This window comes from Carcharhinus amblyrhynchos, chromosome 8 (genome assembly GCF_965287045.1).
Source record: "Carcharhinus amblyrhynchos chromosome 8, sCarAmb.v2.hapA, whole genome shotgun sequence".
Lineage (NCBI taxonomy): Eukaryota > Metazoa > Chordata > Chondrichthyes > Carcharhiniformes > Carcharhinidae > Carcharhinus > Carcharhinus amblyrhynchos.
The window spans coordinates 59355867-59380356 of record NC_137331.1 but is presented as its reverse complement, the minus strand read 5'-3'; the positions used below and the strand labels follow the sequence as shown (position 1 = coordinate 59380356).

Here is a 24490-nt window from a genome sequence, read left to right as displayed (position 1 = left end):
CCTCTAAATTTTCAAGGCCAGGCCCCTGACCAATGAAGATGATTGCCTGCAAGGGCAAAAGGATCCTGAAATCTTCCTTAAACTTATTAATCATGGAAGCATTAACTCTCATGAATCCACACAAGGAAAATACATCTTTGTCCAAAGGTGAAGAAATGGGAATTGTGTCATGCAACCTCTACCCCCGCCTCCACTCCATGCAAGCTGCTAGAATCTATAATATTGTCTTGTGAAGCTGCTAAAAAAAAAGGGCAGGTTGCTATTTTCCATCTAGCAGGTAGAAGCAGAAAAAGGGGTCATTTAGGTAATTCTTAGATACCTGGCTTCCCAGCTACGTTGTTTTCTACTGGACCTTCTGAACCACTGTACATGTGCCTATCCCATCATGAAAGTTATCTCTAATGGTAAAATTTCTGTATTATTCAGCACTTATCTTCAGTACACTGGACTCTGTGAAAGACTACATCACTGGATTTTAATTCTGAACTCTGGACTCATGAAAAAAATAATTCTTAGCTGTTCTATGCTCTTTAGCCCTGTACCTCTTCCCCTTATCTCTATTTTGTTTGAATGTGCTAGAGGATTGTATAATAAAATAATGAGGGGGTTGGATTGTTTTTATGTGGATCCAGAAAATAATGGACTTATAAAATAGGCTGCTGGCTTGTGAGATGAATGCTGATTTTCTGTAGTTCTTCAAGGAAAAATGAGACCTGTTTTTGGTGAGCATGGGAAGTAGATATTCTGTAATATAATTCAGGACCCATTTGATCTCCTGGATTGGTTTTGCTCACCTAATAGAAAATTCTTCTCACATCCATTAGGTGATCAAAACCAATCCAGGAGATCAAATGGGTCCTGAATTATATTATAGAATATCTACTTCTTCTCACATCCATTTTATTTTCCATAACTGGTTTAGGTTTATTTAGGTTGTTTTCATATCTTGTAGGAGTTGCATCTGCATTATAACATAATGGACAGCACAATTGTTTTGGATGGATTAGATTAACTAATGTTTCTTTTTCAATCTGTGATTTTCATATGTGGCACAATGGCACAACAAAATTGACAATGAGCTTTGGAAGCCAAGCCCCTACAAAATGGATGCATGTTTTGAAATAAGTGTTTGGAGATTTTGTTATAAATGAAACGCAATTCAAAGCAGCTTATGCAAATCTAGTTCCTATAGATTGAACACAGAGCTTATTAAATGAAGTATTTTCTCTCAAAATAACAAGAGAATATAATAGAGGACAAGTACATGGTGTTACTACTTCTGAAAACATGTTTTGGAGTACAAAGGTGAAATATCAGCTTTTCCTCTGCCAGACCACCACATATGTGGTGAAGAAAGAAAAATGTCATTAAAACAGTTTGAAACATTCTTGGACAATATGCACGTGAAACATTTTAATTTATTGCACCTTCAATATATGCTCATAACTCATGCTAACAGCAAGCTGGTACTTATAGAATGTACCACTTTTGTTTAATAAGCATTCAAGAAAAGAACTCCAAGTACTGTACAAGTCACTTAGTACTGTACAATATATACTATTATAATACACAGGTGTTACATTATAGAGGAATTCATTTTAGATATTTAGTACAGCAACCACAAATATAAACAAACCAAATTTGCTGAACAATTGCCAGTGTTATCTTGTTACCATAAATGTGAGTACATTTCTTATATCTATTATCAATTGTTGTAATTTTCTTTTAAACAGGGACATTTTCTCCACTAAAAATAAAGCATATATACAGTACACCATCCATACATACTCAAGGAGAGTTACAACATGTTCGAATAACTGGATGGCAAACACAGCAAAATAAAATCTAGCTCTGTGGGAAATTTAATTTCAGACTTGCTTTGCACTCCCAATTTATCTACATTTTCACTCTCTATAGATGCTCCATCCAATAATACTTTGCATGAGTTCTGCTATCGCATTTAAAAGGACAATAAAGTTGAAAATCCCATGGAAGGATGCTAATGAATTTTAATGTACATGCTTATTAATGGAGTTGTCTTGTAATCCTCACAAATTACCTAAAAATAAATTCAAAAGCAAATTAATCATTAATTTTTTTTTAAGGCCCAAACTGCCAGCGTACAGCTCAATTCTAAGAGTCATGAAAAACTCACCACTACTGTGAAATTTAATTTTTATTTTAATCAATATCTTTGTCTGAAAGCACATTCATTTTTGCATGCTAAGAATGTAAATATTTATGAAATGTGTAAAGTATACAGCAAGTCTTTAAGCGTCTTTAAAAATGATTCAACAGCCATAACGATCACTATAAATTAAATGAAATCTGCCCATTAAAAAAGCAAAATTAAGTTAATATTAAGATTAACAGACAACAATACTGGCTATTCCAAGCACAGTCCAAATGAAAAGCAGAAACACTTAACTTTCTGTTTTCGTGGAAAGGAAATGATTGAGGTTTATTTCCAAAGCATTTTTAAACATTTTGTGTAATATTGGACTTATGAATCTCTTCTTTTAAAAAATAAGTAAGGCAGAATCATTCTTGTGTAGTTTTACTGATAAAGGTTTTTGCATTATGATTTCACGTACAAGGAGTAAAAACTGCCTATTCATAAAGTGGCAATATCAGTTTGCATTTCAAAATCAGAAAATATTTGGTAGTTCTTCCCTTTCCATCACAACTTAAGTCTTGTTAAAATTGTTGATTACACTTACTGTAAAATCATCTGCTGCAGTTAATAATCACGCTGCTTGACTGCAATAATAAATAATATCATTACCAGTGACTGTACACATTACCGGATGATATCTTTAATAGTGGAAAAAGACATGTTTTTCCTTAGAATTTGCAATCATACTAAGAATATAGAGCGCAATGTGTTTGCTACAACTTGGTGTTTTGAATGAGGATAAAGGAACTCAAATTGTAATTTATAAAAGAAAGCATTGCAGTGCTTATTTTTATTTTTCTGCACCATGGCCAAATACTCATGATGATACTTTTAAGCTCAAGTAAATGGATGAAATAAGATATAATCAATACTAAGGAAAAGTGTGAATTCAGCAACATGAAAATAAATGTCTAGTGAGTTTGATACCTTACTTTTGAAACTTGCAAAACTCTATGGTTTTGTTCAAAGCATTCTATAAAGCCCAGTTCTTTTCAGTTGCTGTAAGAGTGCAATATTATATTTGTTTTACTTATTTTCCTTTACAACAACAGATGTGATCTCCAGACTGACAACAGCCTGGAGGCTCATATTGCTGGTCAACATCTGTAATGGGAAATACATACAAAACCAACATTTCAGAAATTGTGTATTTTTTTTAAAGATGATGTTTGATCTTTCTTCCTTGTACTTAACTCAAAGCTAGATCAATTTTGGGGAGCACTTTAAGGAACTACATCAAGTGTTTTTGATTCAAACTCAGAAAAAATGCCGAAGCAAAGTTCTCTCCCAGCAAATATTACCTTTCAGTGCAAACTAGTCTTTCTCCTTACCCCCCCAAAGATAGTTACTAAACTTTAGGACAAAGAGCTTTCCCCACCTCCTCCCCATTCCACTATATCACACACTATCTAGACAAAAAAACTAAAGATCTTTATATTAGAACAGAATTTTCTAAATACTGAATTTGAACCTATGCTCAAGCAAAGAAGATTTGCAATACGGAACTGATTAGTTTCAAAGCAACTGGTATTCCATCTCTACTTAAGCACTCAGGCAAAACTCTTTGCACGCAATGGAAATAAACAGAGTGCAGCTATCAAATATTTTAATTGCAGGTCAATTTGTCATTATCAATTGGATTATTCCTGCACTAAGATCATAGTTTATTATGTTTCAAAAAAATTCAAACTTCAAGCAAATATCAGATCTGTCAAGAATATTTCTGTGATAAGACAACTGATATCTTTATTTTTCATCATGGCAAATCACATTAAATGACTTAGATTATTTTGGCAAAGTGCAAAACCAAAAATGTAGACAACTTTTATTTGCCAGGCCCCAGTCCCTCTCCAGGCCCTAAAAGCCAGGACAGTGGAATGGCTATTTGGATCTTTCTAAAGAGCACTATATTTATTTTGTTTTAATGGATGTACACCAAATATGACCTTATTCAACTTCATATTCCAGTATTTAGCTTCTAGCACAAACATCACCATGAACTAATATTGCTAAAATCAAATTTTGAATGCATCAAGAAAATGTATTCTTACGAGACTCATCTCTTTTTACCAAAGAACTCTCATTGAGAGCTACATCAACAGAATCTCTATCAAGGTTAAGCTAATAGTAATGGTTCTGTGGACTAAGATGCGCAGAAGCTGTCATGTGGATCACCAAGAAAAATCTTGCTCTCATGCAATGCATAGGGGGATTGAATCTGATTCTGTCTCTTGAACACGATGAGTTCCTTTCGTGGCATGGCTCTTGCCCAGCTCTGCCTGCAAAGGGGAGAAAAATTAGACAAATAGTTAAATTCAATTTTGATCATGCAAATTTATTGTTCCCTTTACTTTCTTTTTGCCCTAGAAATTTACAATACATCTTCATCGAGCCAAAGGATGGGACAACAACAGTTTCACAGTACTGAATATTACCAGTAATGCTGCTTTTAGATCATCCAATGTGCCAATTTGGTGTGGAATTGCTTGTTTTGCTTTCTTCATCTATTTCATCATTCCCTTCCTCTAATCCAGTGAACAACTACAGAGGGCAATGAACTGAAGGACGCAACTACCTGGTTTCAACAATCAAACTGTCTGCAGAAAGTCTTCCAGCAAACATTATTTCTTGTATTTTGACACATATTTAGCAAAATTATTAAGAATTAGGTATGGTTGATTTAACAAAGCAATTGCACTTCAGAAATAGTGGATAGTGTGTTACAAGTCTGTAATACAGATTGAAAAACGACAAGCTAAAAGTGGATTAGTTTTAAATATTGAGTCTGAACTTCTTCGGAGTGGCAATCAGTGTTGGATTATCACTTCAAGCCCAGTTGCTTACCTGATATTTTTCTCCCAGCCTGTCTCACCCGACTTTCCCACTCAGGCCTGGCACAATCCAGGCAGTGCAGCGTGTCCCTGGTGCGAGGGTCAAAGTTAATCAGAATCAAAGTGAAAGAGGCCATACCCCTTTCCACAGCTTTAGCTACCACAAACCAGGTAAGTTTAAAAGTCTAGTAAAATTTACAGATCTTTGACAGACCAGGAAGATGGTAAGTGTCTAAGGTAAATGGATAGGGGTTTTGGAGGTTGGGAGGACGAGAAGCGGGAAGAAACATTGGGTGGGTGGGGGTAGGGGTTTAAGGAGATTGTCAGAGGTCAGGCCTCAGGTGGAACGAACAAACCTTGTGGATGGGGTGATTGGAGATCTGCAGTGACAGGCCTCAGGGGTGGTCATGTCATTGGTGAGTAGGCAAAGTCCCACAGGGAGTCAGTGAGAGTCTGTACAATAGTTAAGAGAGGTTTAAATTTTCCTAACCTTTTCTGGATAACTATTGGTATAACCCCGTCAGAACCAAAGTTTGAAATTTAAATTTAATTTTCAGATGGTTCCCAGTGCAGGTCAATTGCCCATGAAAGTTTGCATTTCTGGGCAATTGTTGTACAAACCTTATCCGAGAACCTCTGAAGGGGATTCCCCAGCGCAACACTGGGGTATCTCCAACCCGCACAGGTAAGTTCAAACTTAACAGCCGTAATGTGAATGACTACAACTACTTATTACATCTTTATCATCCTCCCTGCAATTTTTAAAATTATTTTACTGGCTCTTCTCATTGCAAAGATTCCAATTTTAGTTTGTATTGTCTGTTAACTCTGACAGTGTTTACTTAATTGCTAACCAGTACTTCTAAGTAGTATTGCATCATATGTGAAAATGTAAGGGAAGAAAGTAAAAGAAATACTGTTCTGCAACAGGGATGTAGTTATCTCAGTTAACTAGAAGTATGTATTTTATTGACAAACTTACAATATTTTTGTGGACTTCCACATGAAAAAAGTGATTGGAATGGACCACCAGACATCACTAAAAATATAAGAACACAAAAACTACGAACAGGAGGCCATTCAGCCCCCTGAGCCTGTTCTGCTGTTCAATAAGATCATGGCTAATCTGACTGTGGCACCAACTCCACTTTTCTGACTGTCCCCCAAAATCCCCAACTCTCTTTTAGATCTTAAATCTGACTCAACCTTGAATATATTCAGTGGCCCAACTTTCTCTGCCTCATGGGGTAGAGAATTCCAAAGATTAAATCGGCAAATTTGAGAGATTTCCTCTTACCTCTGGCTTAATTGGAAACCCCTTATTATGAAATTGTGGAGATACCTTATGAGGGAAAATATCCTCTCAACGGGTACTGTGTCAAATTGCCTAAGAATTTTGTTTCAATCAGATGACCTTTCATTCTTCTAAATTCCAATAAGTATAGTTTTAAAATGTACTTACTAGTGTCACAAGTAGGCTTACATTAACACTGCAATGAAATTACCGTGAAAATCCCCTAGTCGCTGCACTCCAGCAGCTGTTCAGGTACACTGAGGAAGAATTTAGCATGGCCAATGCTTCTAACTAGCACAGCTTTTGACCTGTGGGACGAAACTGGAGCACCCAGAGGAAACCCACGGAGACACGGGGAGAACATGCAAACTCTGCACAGCGACCCAAGATGGGTATCAAACCCAGGTACTAGCACTGTGAGGCTGCAGTGCTAACCATTGTGCCACCTATTCAACATTTTCTCATAAGATAATCCCTTCATCTCAATGATCAACTTAGAGAACCTTCTCTTAACTGTCTCCAATGCAAATATATCCCTCCTTAAAAAAGTGACCAAAATTATTCACAACAATGTCCTGTGGGGCAGACTCAATGGGCTGAGTGGCCTAATTCTGCTCCCATGTCTTATGGTCTGTGCAGTTCATAGAATCATAGGATCCTACAGTGCAGAAGGAGGCCATTCAGCCCGAGTCTGCACCGACCACAATCACACCCAGGCCCCATCACCATAACCCCATGCGTTTACCCAAGCTAGTCCCACTGACACTAATTTAGCATGGCCAATCAACCTAACCTGTACATCTTTAGACTCTGTGTGGAGTTTGTACATTCTCCCCATGTCTGCAGACATGGGGAGAATGTGCAAACTCCACATAGACAGCGACCCAGGCTGGGAAACAAACCCGGGTCCCTGGCGCTGTGAGGCAGTAGTGCTAATCACTGTGCTGCTGTGCCAACCTTCTAGCAAGACTTCCCTACTTTTACACTCCACTTGCAATAAGACCAATATTCCATTCGCCTTCCTAATGACTTGTATTCAAATGCTAACATTTTTTGATTTTTGTATGAATCCTTCTGCATTCTGTAGTATCTCTGACAATCTGCTTTTCTATTCTTCCTGCCAAAGTGGACAATCTCACATTTTCCCACAATATATTCCCATTTCACATTTGTGTTTTTTCAAGTCACTGGGACCTATCCAGAGTCTATGCAACTTTGGAAGATTATAACTGATGCATCTACTATCTCTGCATCCACCTTTTTTAAGAACCTAGGATGCAACTATCAGATCCAGGAACTTGTCAGTTATCCAAGTACTTTCCCTTTAATGATAATGATTGTTGAAGGCCCCCACTCCCTTTTGCCCTTTGATCTTTTGTCATTCTTGGGATGTCTTTTGTGCCTTCTATGATAAAGACTGGAAGAAAATACTTGTTCAAAATCTGCAATTACCTTGTTTCCCATCATTAATTCCCCAGACTCACCCTTGAAGGATGTTAACTTTAGTTGCTCTCTTACTTCAAATATACTTACAGAAGCACTTGTCTATTTTTATATTTTTTGATTGTTTATTCTCATTCTAATTTCTTCTCTTTTTGTTTTTAAGTCATCCTTTCCTGATTTCTTTCCCCCAATCTCTGGCCCAATCTCTGAATGGGGTAATCCTCATTACACTCTGGCTTACTACTAATCTTCATAATTGTATGGTTTTTCTTTCAATTGGATACTAAACTGGTTCACAAGATATAATAGATCAGCTCAAGCAACTTATAAACACCATCCAAATACCTCTTTGTACGGCAATCCTGACTTTTATATAAATACATGAAATAAACGTTGAAGGCATTGACAAATTATGCCCCGTTTTGAATAGATTATTTCCCCTTTACCTTGGGGAATCACAGTTTATGGCTTCTGAAAACCTTCATGTGATATGTGTCTCTGAAGGAATGGGGTAATCAGTATTGTGGTAACAAATATATTTGCACTGTTTTCTTGCCAATGCCCAAAGTTCTACATTTACATATATTCCCAGTTTACAAAATCTGTCTTCCTGTTGTTACATTTTGTGCCAAACTTTTGCCATTATACATTCCTAAGGCCATGAAAATGGTTTTGCTATGTAAATTCATTAGCAATCTTACCTTCCCCTGCATTGAATCTATTTTTCCAAGTACAAATTTTATTTATTCCATATTTATAAAAGAATTTGGTGTGATATACCTACAATTACACCCTCCCACCATTGACATAATTGTTGGACCTCAGACTTTCATCTCCTAGTTTCTTAATCTGTGCTGCAGAGAAATTCTTGTTTCCAACCAATTCTAATAATTTTCTACAACCCAAATAGCCATATATTTTGCTAATAATAATAAAAAGTATTATTTAAAATAAGGATGAATATAAAGTTAAAATGGCAACTTAATTACATCTATGTGCCCTCATCCAATTGCTGCTCGCTTTCTCATCTACTTCAGTTGAACACTACATTCGGCACTGCCTCCCAGTATGCCATGTGATGGGCGATTGATAATTCTAATATTTCCAAAATAACCAGATACACTTAATCAGTATTTTAAAATGGCACTTTCCTACATACCTCTCCTTCTGTTTACAGAAAAAACTTTTAAGAGACACAGATTTCTAAATAGTTGTTCCAAAAACAGTCAATTATTCTGGTCATTTATTTTATCTTTCCCACAGTAAAATACTCTGCAGTTGTGAAGAACTTATAATGTCTTGGGTACTTATTTCAGACTCACCAAGCTTTATAGTATCCATTTCTAAATGAAGTCAAGAGTGATCCATTGGTTCAATTGTCCCCTCTATTTCCTGACTATCCATTTCTTCAAGGTCTTCATTTAAAAGGTTGCCATTCTGTGCCTTGCTGGATTGTATGGATGGATGGGATAACAGTTCCACACCAACAGATGTTGTTTCCATGCTCAAATTTTCATTGTCACCTGCTTGTGGAGCAATTGATGGTGGCTCCAGTGCATCAGTACGAAGACTTTCAGTTCTCATTATTAATTGAACCGAGGAAGTTGCAGAATGTACTTTTGATTCAGGGACTTCACTAGGTATTGATTGTTCTGCATTTTGATCCTTCAAGTGTTTATCCATGGAGGCTTGAATGGAAGATACCATCTCCTGCAACTTTTTACGTTGTGCTTCAATTAAATTGGGGTCAAGTTGCCTACCATCTCTCATCGTTACAAAACCAGGTGCCATTCGTATTAGCTGACTATCCCCACTGCTGGACTTGGGTGGGGAAGCCCCATGCTTGGGACTAGACCTGCCAATACCATAACTAAGATCTGTTCCTGAAGAACTACCAGTGCTTTGTTTCCTAGGCACTTGCATTTCCCTGCTATGTCTCTGTTCCAACTGTGGGCTGCTTGAAGCTGTTCCAAGGGAATGACCTTTTCCTTGGAAAGCTGTAACATTTGGCATTTGTTCAGATTTTTTTCGCACCACTCCTCCACTGCCAAGTTTCATCCCTCCGTGCGAGGAAGGACTTCCTTCCCTACTTCTTGACCCTCCCTCAGACCGTAATTGACTTAAGGCCTCTTTGATCAGATTGTCAATGTCAGGACCAATGGGGATGTGCCCTGCTGGATCAATGCACAGCTCCAGCCTATCGTCTGTTCCATTATACACAAATGTCTTACCAGGAAGATGGGGTAGAGTGAAGTGCTTGCCATCTGCCAAACCTGTGTAAAAGAATGAATACCAAGAACAACATTTTAGAATCAATGAGTAGAATTTTAAAACACTAATATATATGATATAAAAACAAAATATGCTGGAAATATTCGAGGGTCTGGCAGCATCTGAGGAGAGAGAGAGAGAGAGACTGTTTACATTTCTAATTTTTTTCAACTCTGAAGGAAGACCATCCATCCAAAATGTTCTAGGTTTTAACCAGGTGAAAGCTGGGGCGGGTAGGAAAAAGAACAAAAGAGAACGTTTCTAATGAGGTGGAAGACAGGAGATTAAATGACAAAAATGTTGGAGGCGCAAGGCCAAAGAGAATAGTAATGGGCAGAATGATGAATAGCTGCCGTTCAAATGCAAAAACATGAGAAACGGGAGCTAAAGTAAAAGCTGCAAGAATTAAAAGACACAATGGAGGAAGGGTTAAGGTCCAAAATTGTCGAACTCAGTGTTGAGCCCAGAAGGCTGTAAAGTGCCTAATTAAAAAGTAAGTTGAGCTGAAGGAGAAGTTGTTCAAGCTTACATTAGAAGACTGCAAGAAGGCTGAGAACACAGATGTCTGCGTGACAGCAAGAAGGAGAATTAAAATGACAGGAAACGGAACTGAATAGAGGTGATCAGTGAAGCAGTCACTCAATTTGTAGTCTTCCCAGTATAGGGCAGACCATGCTATCAGCTATGAATACAGTATACTAAACTGTAAGAAGTACACAAGAATGGATGTTTGGGACCTGAGAGTGAGGAAAAAGGAAATAAAAGGACAAGTGTTGTATTTCATGCTATTGTATGGAAAGGATGTGAATGAGGAGTGGATCAGGTGATGGAGGAGGGATCAGGATGTCTTGGGAGGAACAGTACCTTTAGAATGACAAAAAGGGAGGGGAGGATGTACTTTGCAGTGATGTCATGCTGGAGGTGCTAAAAATTAGAGAATGATCAATTAAGTGGGAAGGATTGCAAGATGGAAGGCTGAGACGAGGGGAATCCTAACATGGTTCCGGGAAGGATGGGATAGCAGAAGTGTGGGATGTGGGATAGATATGGTTGGAGGCCCTGTCTACCAGAGTGGGAGGAAATTCTTGAGGAAAAAGAAAGGCATTTCAAAAATGTTTGTATGGAAGGTTGCATCATCAGAACAGAATGCAGGGACTTGGAAAATGGGATGAAGCCCTTGCAGGAAGTATGTGTGAAGAACTAAAGGTGAGATATCTGAGAGAGTCAACGGGCTTAGAGTGAATTTCTGTTGAAAGCTCACCCCCAGAAAAGGAGACAGAAAATTGAGGGAGAGAAGGGAAGAGTTGGAAATGGACTGTGTGAAGGTGAGGGATGGAGGTTGGAAATAAAGATGATGACATTTTCCAGTTCAGGGTGAGAGCAATAAAGTGCAACAATAGAGTCATCAATATGCCAGAAGAGGGGAGATCTGAGTTGGACCTGAACAAGGAATGTTCCATATTTCCCACAAAAAGGTTGCATAACTAGGATCTATACAGGTACCCATAGTGTTATGATGTCCACAGGGGATTATCAATAGGTCTTCCCATGGGTCTCATTGAATATGAGCTCCTTATTAGACAAATAAAGGCTTGTCCAATAGGAAAGGAGTAGTGGGGGGGGGGGGGGGGGGGGTTTGCAGCAGGGGTTAAAACCAGCCGGCTCCATTTGGGTAGGCAATCAATAGTCTTGAAATTGATCTATACTCTAGCCATTGAACATCGCTCAGATCTCATTGTAAATAAAGAGTGATTGGTGATGGAAGACTGGCCTCGGTAAGGCCTAGCAACACCTTTCATTTGGTGGAAATCAGTGAAGTTGAAGGAGAAATTGTTCAGATTGAGAATAGATTCAATCAGGCAGAGAACGGGTGATGCTGGATGAAGACTGGTTGGGTCCTCTTTTAAGGAAGAAGCAGAGACCCCCCCAATCTTCCTGGTGAGGGATGGGAGTGCAGAGGGGTTGATTGTTCATGATGAATGAAATGGTGAGGATCAGGATATTGGAAACTGTTAAAATAAAGGAGGGACATCAGAAGAGTCATGATCGTAGATGTAAAGTGACTAGACAAGGGGATTTTGTTTTTAAATCACTTTGGTTAGCAGCTGTTTATCATCTTGGCATTCACACCTTTTGTTTCTTTACTATACTTGTCCCATGATCAATCCTTTTTAGGCCCTGCATCAGCAACCCTTTTGTCATTTAATCAGTCATGTCTTCCACCCTATCACAGGCCACCTATTTATTGCTTTTCCATCTCCCTCATTTTACTTGCTTAAAGTTATTTCTAACTTTTCCCAGCTCTGATGAAAAGTCATCAACCTGGAACATTAACTTTTGTTTCTCTCACACCATAGACGCTGCCTGTTGACCATTTCTGGCATTTTCTGTTTTTACTCCAATTTCCAACATCTGTATATTTTGTTTTTTAATATTTAATATTCATCATTTCAAAAAATTAATTGTAGTGTAAGTAAAGAAAAATGTAATTTTGCTACGATGAATTTTCACTTGTTTGTTTCAATGTAACATCTCTATTAAAAATTCAAAATCATTTTTATCAAAAAGAAAACACAGAGGAGAGCATTAGTTACAACTGATAATGTTAATAGACCTACAATAGACTACAAGTTACTATAACTATAAATCTAATTTGCACTTAAACAGTAGTAGTCACCAAATTTAACTGGCATACTAATCAAATATTGACGGAGGCACCCTGGCATGGCTTTCCACTCCCTTAAATCCAAGGGATTTGAATGTTATGGCATATAACTGGGTTAACCATGCATAACCAAATCTGCCTGAATCCTACGAAGTTCTATTGGGCCTTTCTCTCCTCTACCCAAACTGCTCAATGCTCCAGTGAAGATAACCTGACAGCTTCACTTCTCCAATACTAAATTGCCTAGTTAAATACGTCATCCCATTTCTTTCACTCTCACCTCCAACTAGTGAGAGATGGTTTTGGAAAGTTGAGATCATCCAACCTGTATCTTATTTCTCCTGGTTATCATCTAGCGATAATACCATTAGGCTTATCGAAGGAGCCATTGGCCTAGTGGTATTATCACTAGACAATTAATCCAGAAACTCAGCTAATATTCTGGGGACCTGGGTTCGAATCCTGCCACAGCAGATGGTGGAATTTGAATTCAATAAAAAAAAAATCTGGAATTAAGAATCCATTGATGACCATTGTCGATTGTTGGAAAAACCCATCTGGTTCGCTAATGTCCTTTAGGGAAGGAAATACTAAGTCCTTATACTTGGACTGGCCTACATGTGACTCCAGAGCCACAGCAATGTAGTTAATTCTCCTGCCCTCAGGCAACTAGAGATGGGCAATAAATGCTGGCCAGCCTACGACGCCCATGTTCCACAAATGAATAAAAAAAACCTTAGTTCCTGAGTAGCCACGTTTAACAAAATTAAATGCCATATTCAGCTCAATCAATATTTATGTGCTGGTGTTTTTATCTTCTAACTATCTAGTCAAATCACACTCTTCTGTTCCCCTATCATTAAAGTATGTTGCCATGCAAATAATTTTCATTTAAATTAATTAATAGACTCTGAAAAAATAATTTGTCTTCTTCACATTGTGCCTCACACAAACTCAATACCCCAAAACACTTTACAGCTAATTGAAAAGTAGACACTGTTGTAATTTCGGACTTTGCTTCACCAATAATTCGTGGAAGTGAACTCCCGATTCCAGCTACATACCGAGTAAAGAATATTTTTCTAACCAATCTGTGAAGAGTGTGATAAATTGTGCCAGTGTACTGTTGGAGACTAAAAACTACAAACCCCATAAACTACACATACAGAGTATGTTACCGGGAAGTGATAAGTCTCCAACCTACATAAAGAATTCAATCCTTGCAATAAAGCAGAACTAAGTTCTGGTCCTGAAAAATGGAGCATGAGAGATAATTGTGGGGGAAGAAAGTGGAAGGAAAAGGATGAGAGTGCACTCACGATGGGAGAGAGACTAGAGACTTGGGAGAAGGCTTGTAGTCAACATCTGCTAAGAATGACCAGAATTTATCAATTTCAACCATTTACAGAAATTACCATAGAGAATAATTTTTGCCTGCAGTAAGAGATCTGAAATAAGCTTTGGATAAAAACTAACAGAATGGTTAGCTTTAGCAGGTTCATATACAACAAACATACTATCTTGCACAGTTTCCAAAGTATTATACCTAACAGCAAATAATTGGTGCCTTCTCTTTTATGGCAGCTGGGCAAACAAATTATCTGGAAGCTTCTCCCACTATGGACAGATTTCTGCCACATTTCCGGCAAAGTTACTTCAGTGGAGTGGGAACAGCCACAAGAAAATTTCCAAAAGATATTTTCTTCAGTTTGAAGCTTTCTGAAGTTATACGGTGAAGTTAGTAACTTTTATTTAAAAAAAGTTGAAACATCCTCAAATTCAACCAGTTTGTATTCAAATCAATTCCAAAAACATACAAACTAAAAGATGTTATGCATGAAGAAACAATTTATATTTGTAATGAGGAAATAAATAATACACTGTTTGGAATTTGAAGATAAATAATAGCTGCTTCAAATATGTAATCTGTACAAACAAATGAACATAAGAGGAGCAAGAGTTGACCCTTTGGCCCATCGGACCTGCGTGATCATGTCAGATCCTCTGCCTCAACTTCACTTTCCTGTCCACTACCTAGACCTCTTGAATCTCTGAGAAACCAAAAATCCATCAATCACAGGCTTGAATATACTGAAAGCTGGAGGATCCACAATCCTTTAAGATAGACAATTCCAAAGGTTCACAATCCTGAGTGAAGAATTTTCTCATCTCAGTCCTAAATTATTCACCATAACACCATAAGACATATGGGCATAAGCCAGCCATTTAGCTCATCAAGGCTGCTCCACCATTCAATGATATCATGACTGATTTGATATAATCCTTAATTCCACTTTCATGTCTCATCCCTTGATTCCCTTACTGATTAAAAACCTGTCTATCTCAGACTTGAACGTATTTAACGTCCCAGCTTTTACAGCTCTCAGGTGGTAAAGAATTCTACGGATTCACTACCTTCAGAGAGAAGAAATTCCTCTTCATCTCTGTCTTAAGTGGGCGACCCCTCCCTGAAATTATGCCCTCTGGTGCTAGATTCTCTCACAATGGGAAACAACCTCTCAACATCCACCCAGTCAAGCCCCCTAAGAATCCTATACATCTCAATAGGATCACCTCTCATTCTTCTAAACTCCAATGAGTACAGGCCCAACCTACTTAACCTCATCTCATAGGAAAATCCCTCCATACCTGAGATCAACCTAGTGAACCTTCTCGGACTGCCAGTATATCTTTCCTTAGAAAGGGGGGACCAAAACTGTTCAGTGTTCCAGGTGTTCCAGTATGGTTTTAGCAAGACTTTGCTATTTTTATACTCTATTCCCTTTGAAATAAACAGAAAATGCTGGAATTTCTCAGCAGGTCTAACAGCATTTGCAGAGGAAGAACAGAGCTAACGCTTTGAATGTTTTCTCTCCACAAATGTTGCCAGACCTGCTGAGATTTTTCAGTATTTTCTGTTTTTGCTTCAGGTTCCAGCATCTGCAGTGATATACTTTTATCCCTTTGAAATTAAAGCCAACATTCCATTTGTTCTTCCAAAGACCTACTGAACTTGCACACTAGTTTATTCTGAGGCTGTGCCCCGTGTTGTAAATTCACCACCGAGGGAAAAACAACCTTTCAGTGTCTAACCTGTCAAGCCCCTTCAGAATATTGCATGGTTCACTTCACATTCTTTTAAACTCCAGGGAGAACAGATAGACTCAACTTATGCCGCTTCCATCATCACAGGAACAAGTAGCATGAATTTTTGCTGTGTTGTCTTCAAGACAAGTATTTCCTTCCTTTAATAGGGAGGCCAAAACCAAGCACAGAATTCCAGGTGTGGTCTCACCAAAGCCTTATGCAATTGCTTTCAGAAAAACAAGATACCTTTGAGGCTAAAGAGAAATATTTTTTCAAGTCTGGCTGACAAAATGCTACTGACATGCTAGAAAATGTACACACTGCATTTACTTCCTGTAGATTCCACCTTCAGTTGATCGAGAAACAACTCTCGGCAAAAATAAACAGTCCTAGTTCAGATTTTTGGATGAGCCAAATGCTTCAAACTAAATGTAGGCATTTAAAGAAAATATTTATAGTTGAAACTAACACCATTGTTAAATATATGAATGCTAACATCTCCTACGTTACAATCCTAATGTGGGACATCAGAATTTTCAATTACTGAGGAGGGAAAAAAGTAGATTTTTTTTCTCATAAAATCATGTGTTCAATTAGTTTATTGGCTCTCTAGGTTATCTTGACTGAACATTCAAAATTGATGTTTTCAAAGTCCTTATCACTTTCTCATTTGTAATTTTCCAGCCTCTTGGTTTGAACATTTCGTAACTCTACTATTCAGATTTATTGCTGTTTCCTTTGAGCCAATTTGTAATGAAATTTGACAGGAAGTAAATGTGTTGATACAGGAATTAAATGTGACACTTACAGAAAGTGTGCACTATCTACCCAAGATTGTCAATATTAGTAGAGGTTAAAAAGTCAAAGTTTTGTCTTGGACAAGTGACCACGGAACAATCAAAAAGTCACAAAATTGAATTATTTTAGAGTAAGCAAGGTAGGCAACAACTATGAAATAAATAAAATCAAAGAAGAACAAAATTAAGAAATATTGAAAGACAGAGATGAAGAGGAATTTCTTCTCTCTGAAGGTAGTGAATCTGTGGAATTCTTTACCACCTGAGAGTTGTAAAAGCTGGGACGTTAAATACGTTCAAGGCTGAGATAGACAGGTTTTTAATCAGTAAGGGAATCAAGGGATGAGACATGAAAGTGGAATTGAGGATTACATCAAATCAGTCATGATATCATCGAATGGTGCAGCAGCCTTGATGGGCTGAATGGCCGGCTTATGCTCATACGTCTTATGGCGTTATGGTGAATAATTTAGGACTGAGATGAGAAAATTCTTCACTCAGGATTGTGAACCTTTGGAATTGTCTATCTCACAGGATTGTGGATCCTCCAGCTTTCAGTATATTCAGGACTGTGATTGATGGATTTTTGATTTCTCAGAGATTCAAGAGATCTAGTACTGTTTTTTGTACTGAAAACAAAAAAAGTCAAAACCTTTATATCTGTACTTTGCAAATAGAAACAACCCATTTGACCATAGTAATTGAGACAGAATTGGATTATATGTATCAAATAAATAAAAACAGTCAATATTGGTACCTATTGCATTACATCTACCAAATAGCTAATTTATAAAACTAAATGGAAGTCTTGAGAAATTTTTCAGTTTTTATAAATTAAAATATATTGCTGCTTAAAACATGACATTTTTTCCAGTAATTGTGTAGAATAATGAATAAATTACAAGCAGACAACAAAATGTGTAGACTTAAAAAACAGCCTTATTCCCACAAGGGGCGCAGCAAAAATTGGAGTTTCTTAGATAAGGAGAGAAACTCAAATTAAGTTAAACTTGAAAAAGAATACACCAAAATCTAGAACTAATAAAATGAATGAATATCAAGGAAATATTTTTTAAAAATCTAAATAATACTATTGCAGGGGAGAGTGGGGGTGGTTGTTCACCTTCCCAAAGTTTGTAGGTAGCAGGGCGAGTTGATAAGGCAGATAAAAACCAAATGGTATACCTGGTCTTGTAAATAGAGGCATCAAGTACAAAAAACCTTTACAAATCTCTGATTAAGTTTCAAATGGAATACACTGTACAATTCTGGGCACCACACAAAGAAGGATGCCGAGGTCTTGGTGAGTTTACTGATGATGTTTACCAGGATGATCACTGGGAATAGGGGACTTTAGTTATGTGGATTGATGGGAAAAGCTGTGATTGCTTTCCTCAGAACAAAGAAGGGAGAGTTGACAGGGGTACTCAAAATTATCAAGCGTTTCATAGAGAAAACAGTGGGATACTATTTGCTCAAGCAAGTGGATCACTGAACAGGGATAATACATTTAAGATAACCAGCAAAGGGATTAAAGGGAAAAAGGAAAACCTTTTTTTCACTCAAGAATTATTAGACTTTGGAACACAGTACCTGAAAGGTTAGTAGACGTAGATTCCTTGAGAATTTTAAAAAGACAACTGGAGGAGGACCATGTTGCAGACTTATGGGGTTTTTATTTGCTGGGGCATGGGACAAAACTGAACAGTTATTTCAAAGAGCCAGCAGAGGTCAAATGGTCTCACTTTTGTGCTGTAAAGTTTTATGATTTGAAGTTTAGAAATGTTCAAAAAGGAATAACTTAGACAGGAATAGACCAGTCAGTCTAACACTGGATAAGCCTCTAGAAGTCATACTATACTGTAAAATGAATATGCACTATAAAGACATGGGCTAATTAAAAGCAAATGGCACAGATTCGTAGACAGTAAACCACTTTTGACAAATTTAACAGAAATAAGTGTATTGATAATGGAAATGCAGTGGGTTTTGTGTTCTGTAGATTTTAGAATGATGCTGCACAGGAAACATGTCAATAAAATTAAATTACATGATACTTAAGAGGAAACAGCAGCATGAAAATCTGTTAAAGTGCAGAAAATATATACTCGCAACTAATTGCTCTTTTTCTAGGCTGTAGGGATGTGAATGTAGCAAAATTTGTAAATGGCATAAAAAGGGAATAATTTGAAGAGGAAATTATGTGACTTCTAATTGTGCCCAGTTTAGAGTTGCCAATTTCAGGACAATGGAGTTGGTGCAAAGTAAATGGCTTATTTTGGTGCTGTGTCTGTTTACTAAAGTATTACACCAATGCAATAAACTAAGCTAACTAAGAATTAGTTGCTTTTACCTTTTCGTTCAACAGAAAACAGGTTAATGATGCTCTTCTAGCTCTGTTGTGTGTCCACTGAAATAGTAGCAAGCTTTAAACATTCATTTAGATGATTGTGCAGTTGAGCAAAATGTTAATGATTCCTAAATATATATTTTGATTGTCTAAGTGGCAGCAATAAGGTTCCTAATTAAATCCAGTGTGAAAACAATCCATTAAACTTCCCTCCATTCATAAATTAAACAATTTGGATTTTTTCAATATAAAAAAGATGTGCATGAAGTTAGTTTAAAGACGAATTAAAAATTTGCCTTTATTAAACTGAAGTTGTTAAAAAGCAAGAAATTAAATTAAGAAATGGGCTATACTCCACTGCAATGCACTGCAGTCCCAACACTCAAAACCATCAGATAGAAAAGAAATGCAAGCTAATATACATTTCAGTTCACAATCTGAGCAAATATAATCATAAAGCCTCCACAAGACTATGGCATTTTCTAGCAGAGTAGAAGAACAAATAAAATAAATTATATAACACATCCAACAGTTGGTAGACCATGTCTCCTAGCAACCAGCCATAAGTGGTACTGGTAAATAGTAATTTTGGAAGCAAAGGCATATTAATGATAAATTGCTACTTGGAAAAATATGTATTTTCCCTATTAAATGAGGATCTATAAAATGATGAAAAATGCAACATGATTCACCTTACCTACGTCTTTCTTCATTGTGTTATAGAACACCCCACCTTGTTCAAATAAGTGTGGTAATTTCTTTGCATATGACCAAACATCTTCTCCTAAACAATGACATGAAACAAATTTTGTTTAGAATTCTAAGCATCAGATTAATTTTACCACTTAAATATAGAAATTGCAATAATTTCTTACATCACTATTACCTAATTACATTATATATTACAATATATTATTCAATTCAACCACCATAATTTTATCTGAAACCATTTTTATTTTAAAAAAGCACTTCATACATTTCACTTTTATTCTCAGTCTTGATCTGACATGCATCACTCTAACTAAAATAGAAGCAAGAATAGTTTGAATCACTCAAGTTGAGATTTTACCTCAGGGTATGAAAGTACCTCATTTGGACAACTTAGTTCAGACTGCTTCAACAACCTTGAATCAAAATAAAACTGGCAAGATGAGTTACATTGCTTCCATTAGAATGGCCCCAATTTTGCGTTACTAACAATGGTAAAACTGCTGGCAATCACTATTATTACTCCCCTGAAACTGACAACAAGCTTTGGAGTCTGCGTACGTGCAGTTAGATGGGAAAATCTGAAGGTTCCAGTCAGTGAATCAATGTTGGACTGACCCCACACCACCCCTCCAGGTATCCTGTTGAAGACCACACAACTGCAACCAAGAAGCAGAAAATTGATAAAAACCTGGGCTTTTATAGGAATAATGGTAGGAAGGACTATTACTTACATGGCGAAAAACTGCAGCGTGCGACGGTGCAGAGGGACCTTGGGGTCCTTGTGCATGAGTCGCAAAAACCCAGCCTGCAGGTGCAGCAGGTGGTCAGGAAGGCAAATGGGATGCTGGCCTTCATAGCGAGGGGGATTGAATATAAAAGTAGGGAGGTCTTGCTGCAGCTGTATAGGGCACTGGTGAGGCCGCAGCTGGAGTACTGTGTGCAGTTTTGGTCGCCGCACTTACACAAGGATATTTTGGCCTTGGAGGGAGTGCAGAGGAGGTTTACTAGGCTGATACCGGAGTTGAGGGGGTTGAACTATGAGGAGAGGCTGAATAAACTAGGCTTGTACTTGTTAGAGTTTAGAAGAATGAGGGGAGATCTCATTGAGACATATAAGATGATGAATGGGATGGATAGGATAGAGGTGGAGAGGCTCTTCTCGCTCAGAAAGGACAGTAGGACTAGAGGGCACAGCCTCAAGATAAAGGGGGGGGGTGGTTGAGAACGGAGTTGAGGAGGAACTTCTTCACTCAAAGGGTGGAGAATCTCTGGAATTCTCTGCCCGTTGAAGTGGTGGAGGCTGCCTCGCTAAATATATTTAAGACGCGGGTTGATAGGTTTTTGATAGGCAAGGGGATTAAGGGTTATGGGGAGAGGGCGGGAATGTGGAACTGAGACACGACAGATCAGCCATGATCTTATTGAATGGCGTGTGTAAGACATCCTACAGCACACCATAATTTTCACCATGAGTACTGAACAAATTCTAAATGGGCTTATTCAATGCCGCCAAAACAACAGGACCTAGGCTCAAGGGGCTAGATGGCCTACTCCTGCTCCTACTTCTTATGTTCTTATGCCATTAGTCTCATTGTCAAAACCCTTTAAAAAGTTCTATCTCGATAAATAAAGCGTAACAGGGTTATTATGATTATTAAGTTTATGATTACTGAACAACCTCACTGACACTGAAAAACTATTGTATTTCTGAAAAGTCAAATTTCACTCAGTTTTTTAAAAAACTACATTTTAAAAATGAATATTTCCTGAAAAGAAAGTCTTATGCCATTTTCATTTCTACCTTAATCCCATGTATAATTCACGGTCATTTATTTCATTCTGTAACTTTTTAAATTACAAGTGAAAGATCCAGTGATTTTTACTTTCTGCTTTGCTGTCTGAATGCTTGAGCATAATTGGCTGCTTACCCTGCTTGATGACATCATTAACTGCTGGATGCTTGGTATTATCTTTATCTTGGTGCCAGATTTAAACTGACATTGGGGAAAAAGGAAATTCATACCATTGTGGGCAATTCTCTCTGAGGCCAACAGCGAGTGCCATCTCTTCACCACTGATTGTTGTAAGGGTTGTTCTAAATGGTCTGGAAGCTTGTAATTGAACTATATACATCTCCAAGGTAAAACCCTGATAGGTATCTCTATGCTGGCTTCTTCCGGACTTTCTGTTCACACAGTCTACCATCATGTGACTCTCTATATCAAAATGAGTAGTGCTGTTTCCCTGATCCCACATTAAGTCTTACTAACCTGAATATCCTTACACTACAGCTCCCTCCCTACCCCCTTAAGTTTTACTCAAACATATTTACAATAAAATCTTTATTTGCATAGCATACCTTCTCCACAACCACACCATCACCCCACAAAGTCTCTGACTTTACAAATTCAGATAATCTGGAGGCTTTATGGTCCTTGGGATCTTGTCTTGTTGTGTTTGAAGAAGTGACAGTCGCAAGTTGCTTTGGGCAGATTTTATTGGTTCAGAGTCAAAATTGTAGTATTCACTGTTTTTGGTACTTGGGTGTCTCTATCTTTTTGCAATTCTTACAGTTGCATTCTTCTTTATCAACAATCTGTCTGTTTTGTTTGGACACCATTGCTATGTCCCATTCTTTCAGAAGGGAATGGTCACTCCCTTCATCTGCTCACTCCACACTGCCACCTGCTGTTGCAGTTTGGGTATTATGTTGGCATTTTCAAAGCTATATTTTTAAGCTTTTTGGCCGCTTCTCAGCTTTTGCCTTTTTCTGCACTAAACTCTTCAGCTCGTGCACTTCATTGCCTTGACATGATCTGTGATCATCATGTGTTATGCTTAGCTATCGTCTCCCTCACCCTCGGGTCTCCATGCTATTTTGATGCTTTTCTGAGAGTGTTCTATAATATTTTTAATGCCTGTGCTCTCTACAATTTGGAGTTTAAAATACTGTCCAAGGCTTTTAATACCTAATCGATGTCTTGTATTAGGATTACTTCATCAGCAAACACCACAAAATATAAGTTGTACTTCTGATTTTCTACTTAATCCTGATGTACTCTATGTAATGATGCCCAATTCTGCATCTGATTTGGCCCTTGCATGAGCTCAAATTGGTCTGGTAGTTTCAATTTACTATTTCAAGTTTTTCAGAGTGGGGAGTACAGATTTAACTTTTCCAAGATGGTTCTGCAGTAACTTTTGTTTTTAAATGCTTCTGACCAGATGTAATGGGTTTTGGCAGACTCACATGGCAACCATAGGCCTGACTTAAATGGGATCAATCTTTTGTCGTCAATTTAAAGGTTTGGGCAAGCTAGTACATTTTCAGAGTGCAGGATACCAAATGAGTGGCCATTCTCAACTCTGGCTGCCATTTTAAATGTTGTTCTCTTTTCAACAAGCTTGGCCACCATATGGAATGCTGCCTATTCCTAATTCTGGAACTTCACTGCATGTTTGAGTACACACACCATGGCCCACACATACATTAGGCCAAAGTGCACTGCAACAGATTGTTCAAGCAGTAGCATTTAATTAATCATAGTGAACTATAGTGATTAAAGAAGTCAGACTGCTCTGCCTGAATAGCACCCTGATTATTTTTAAAAAGTTAGTTCAGCCTTTTAATGAATTTTGCTCACCTTTTTTTGTAATCTGGCTAGGTTCTTTGACTCTGCACTTAATCAGGTTCGGTTTTTGCTCATCCTTTAACTCTGTTCAACCATGTCTGGCAATGGCCACGTGTTCTGATTGAGTTCTTCAGCTACACACCATACTTTTCTTTTGCCCTTCAACATCCATATCTGGAATGGAACTTATTTTTTGGATGATCTTTAGCTGCTTATTCAATTCAGGTGCACTTTGTTTAGGTCAATCTGTAATTGCTTTAATTTTTCATGCCTTGACATTCTGGGGTTCATCTCCAGTTTTGTTGAAGTTATGGGTTCGTTCATTAACAACTACCATGTTGTAAGTATTTTTTGATATCCCATCAAAAGGTTTGGAGGCTTGTAAGGTTGAATATTAAGCATTCATCAACAAGTCATAACTATATACATCTCAAAGGTATATCTTGACTAGGTGCTATCTTCATGTTGGCTCCTTCCACTCTGTACACACAGTGGAAGAATCACATGACTCTCTACAACATAATTTTGATAGTATTGTTTCCCCAGTCCCACATTAGCCCTTACTGACTACATTGACTGGGAAGTATGTGTCATCGTAACTGAGGCTGTAAACAATTGACATTCCAGAAATATAAGAGCTACAAAACGCTGGATGACGATTCTGATCCATTATAGCATTATTTTCAATGGTGCAAAAGAAATTCATATTAGGCTTACACACAAAATGCTGCAATGTGGGTTCTATGCTTTGTTAAATAATTTGTTTCTTTTAAGAACAAAACAAGCAATATAACTGTAACTTATTGTCTCACTAATATCCTCTGTTGTTCATTTCACAGGAACTGTGCCTTCGGTACTCAACCCCACTACTGTTACTTATATGTGAGCCTCAATAATGAATGCCAACAGGGGTCTCAACTGCTAGATGCCATAAACATGCAACATCAATTTTGTGCTTTCACAATTTGTATTCCCCTTTCTGACTTCAATATATTTTGTTCTTTCCTTCCAATACAAGTGAAGTGAGTTGATTATACTTATTATTTTGTTTCCAAAGTCTGAGTAATTTCTTGTTTACACACATGTAAAAACATGGGTGTTCGCTTTGGCTTCTTGTCTGCAGTGTCAGTTTTTTAGCTTGTTTTCTAGATTGGTATGTGTGCATTTATTCGAGGGATAAGAAAATAAGGATAACAGCATAAGGATAACTTAAGTAAACTCTGGTAAGTGATA

The 24490-nt window shown here is 37.6% G+C and overlaps 1 protein-coding gene across 1 annotated transcript in view; it reads right to left on the bottom strand.

The window, feature by feature from the left end:
• Nucleotides 1–1398: 1398 nt before the first annotated feature.
• vcpip1 (valosin containing protein (p97)/p47 complex interacting protein 1) overlaps nt 1399–24490 on the bottom strand; it is a 41362-nt gene continuing 18270 nt past the window's right edge. Inside the window, exons 2-4 of the mRNA XM_080194140.1 lie at nt 19612–19698; nt 9067–10017; nt 1399–4455 (exon numbers count right to left, since the gene is read on the bottom strand). Coding sequence (XP_080050266.1) covers nt 9098–10017; nt 19612–19698 — 1007 coding nt within the window. The 3' untranslated portion in view covers nt 1399–4455; nt 9067–9097. The remainder of the gene's footprint in view (nt 4456–9066; nt 10018–19611; nt 19699–24490) is intronic.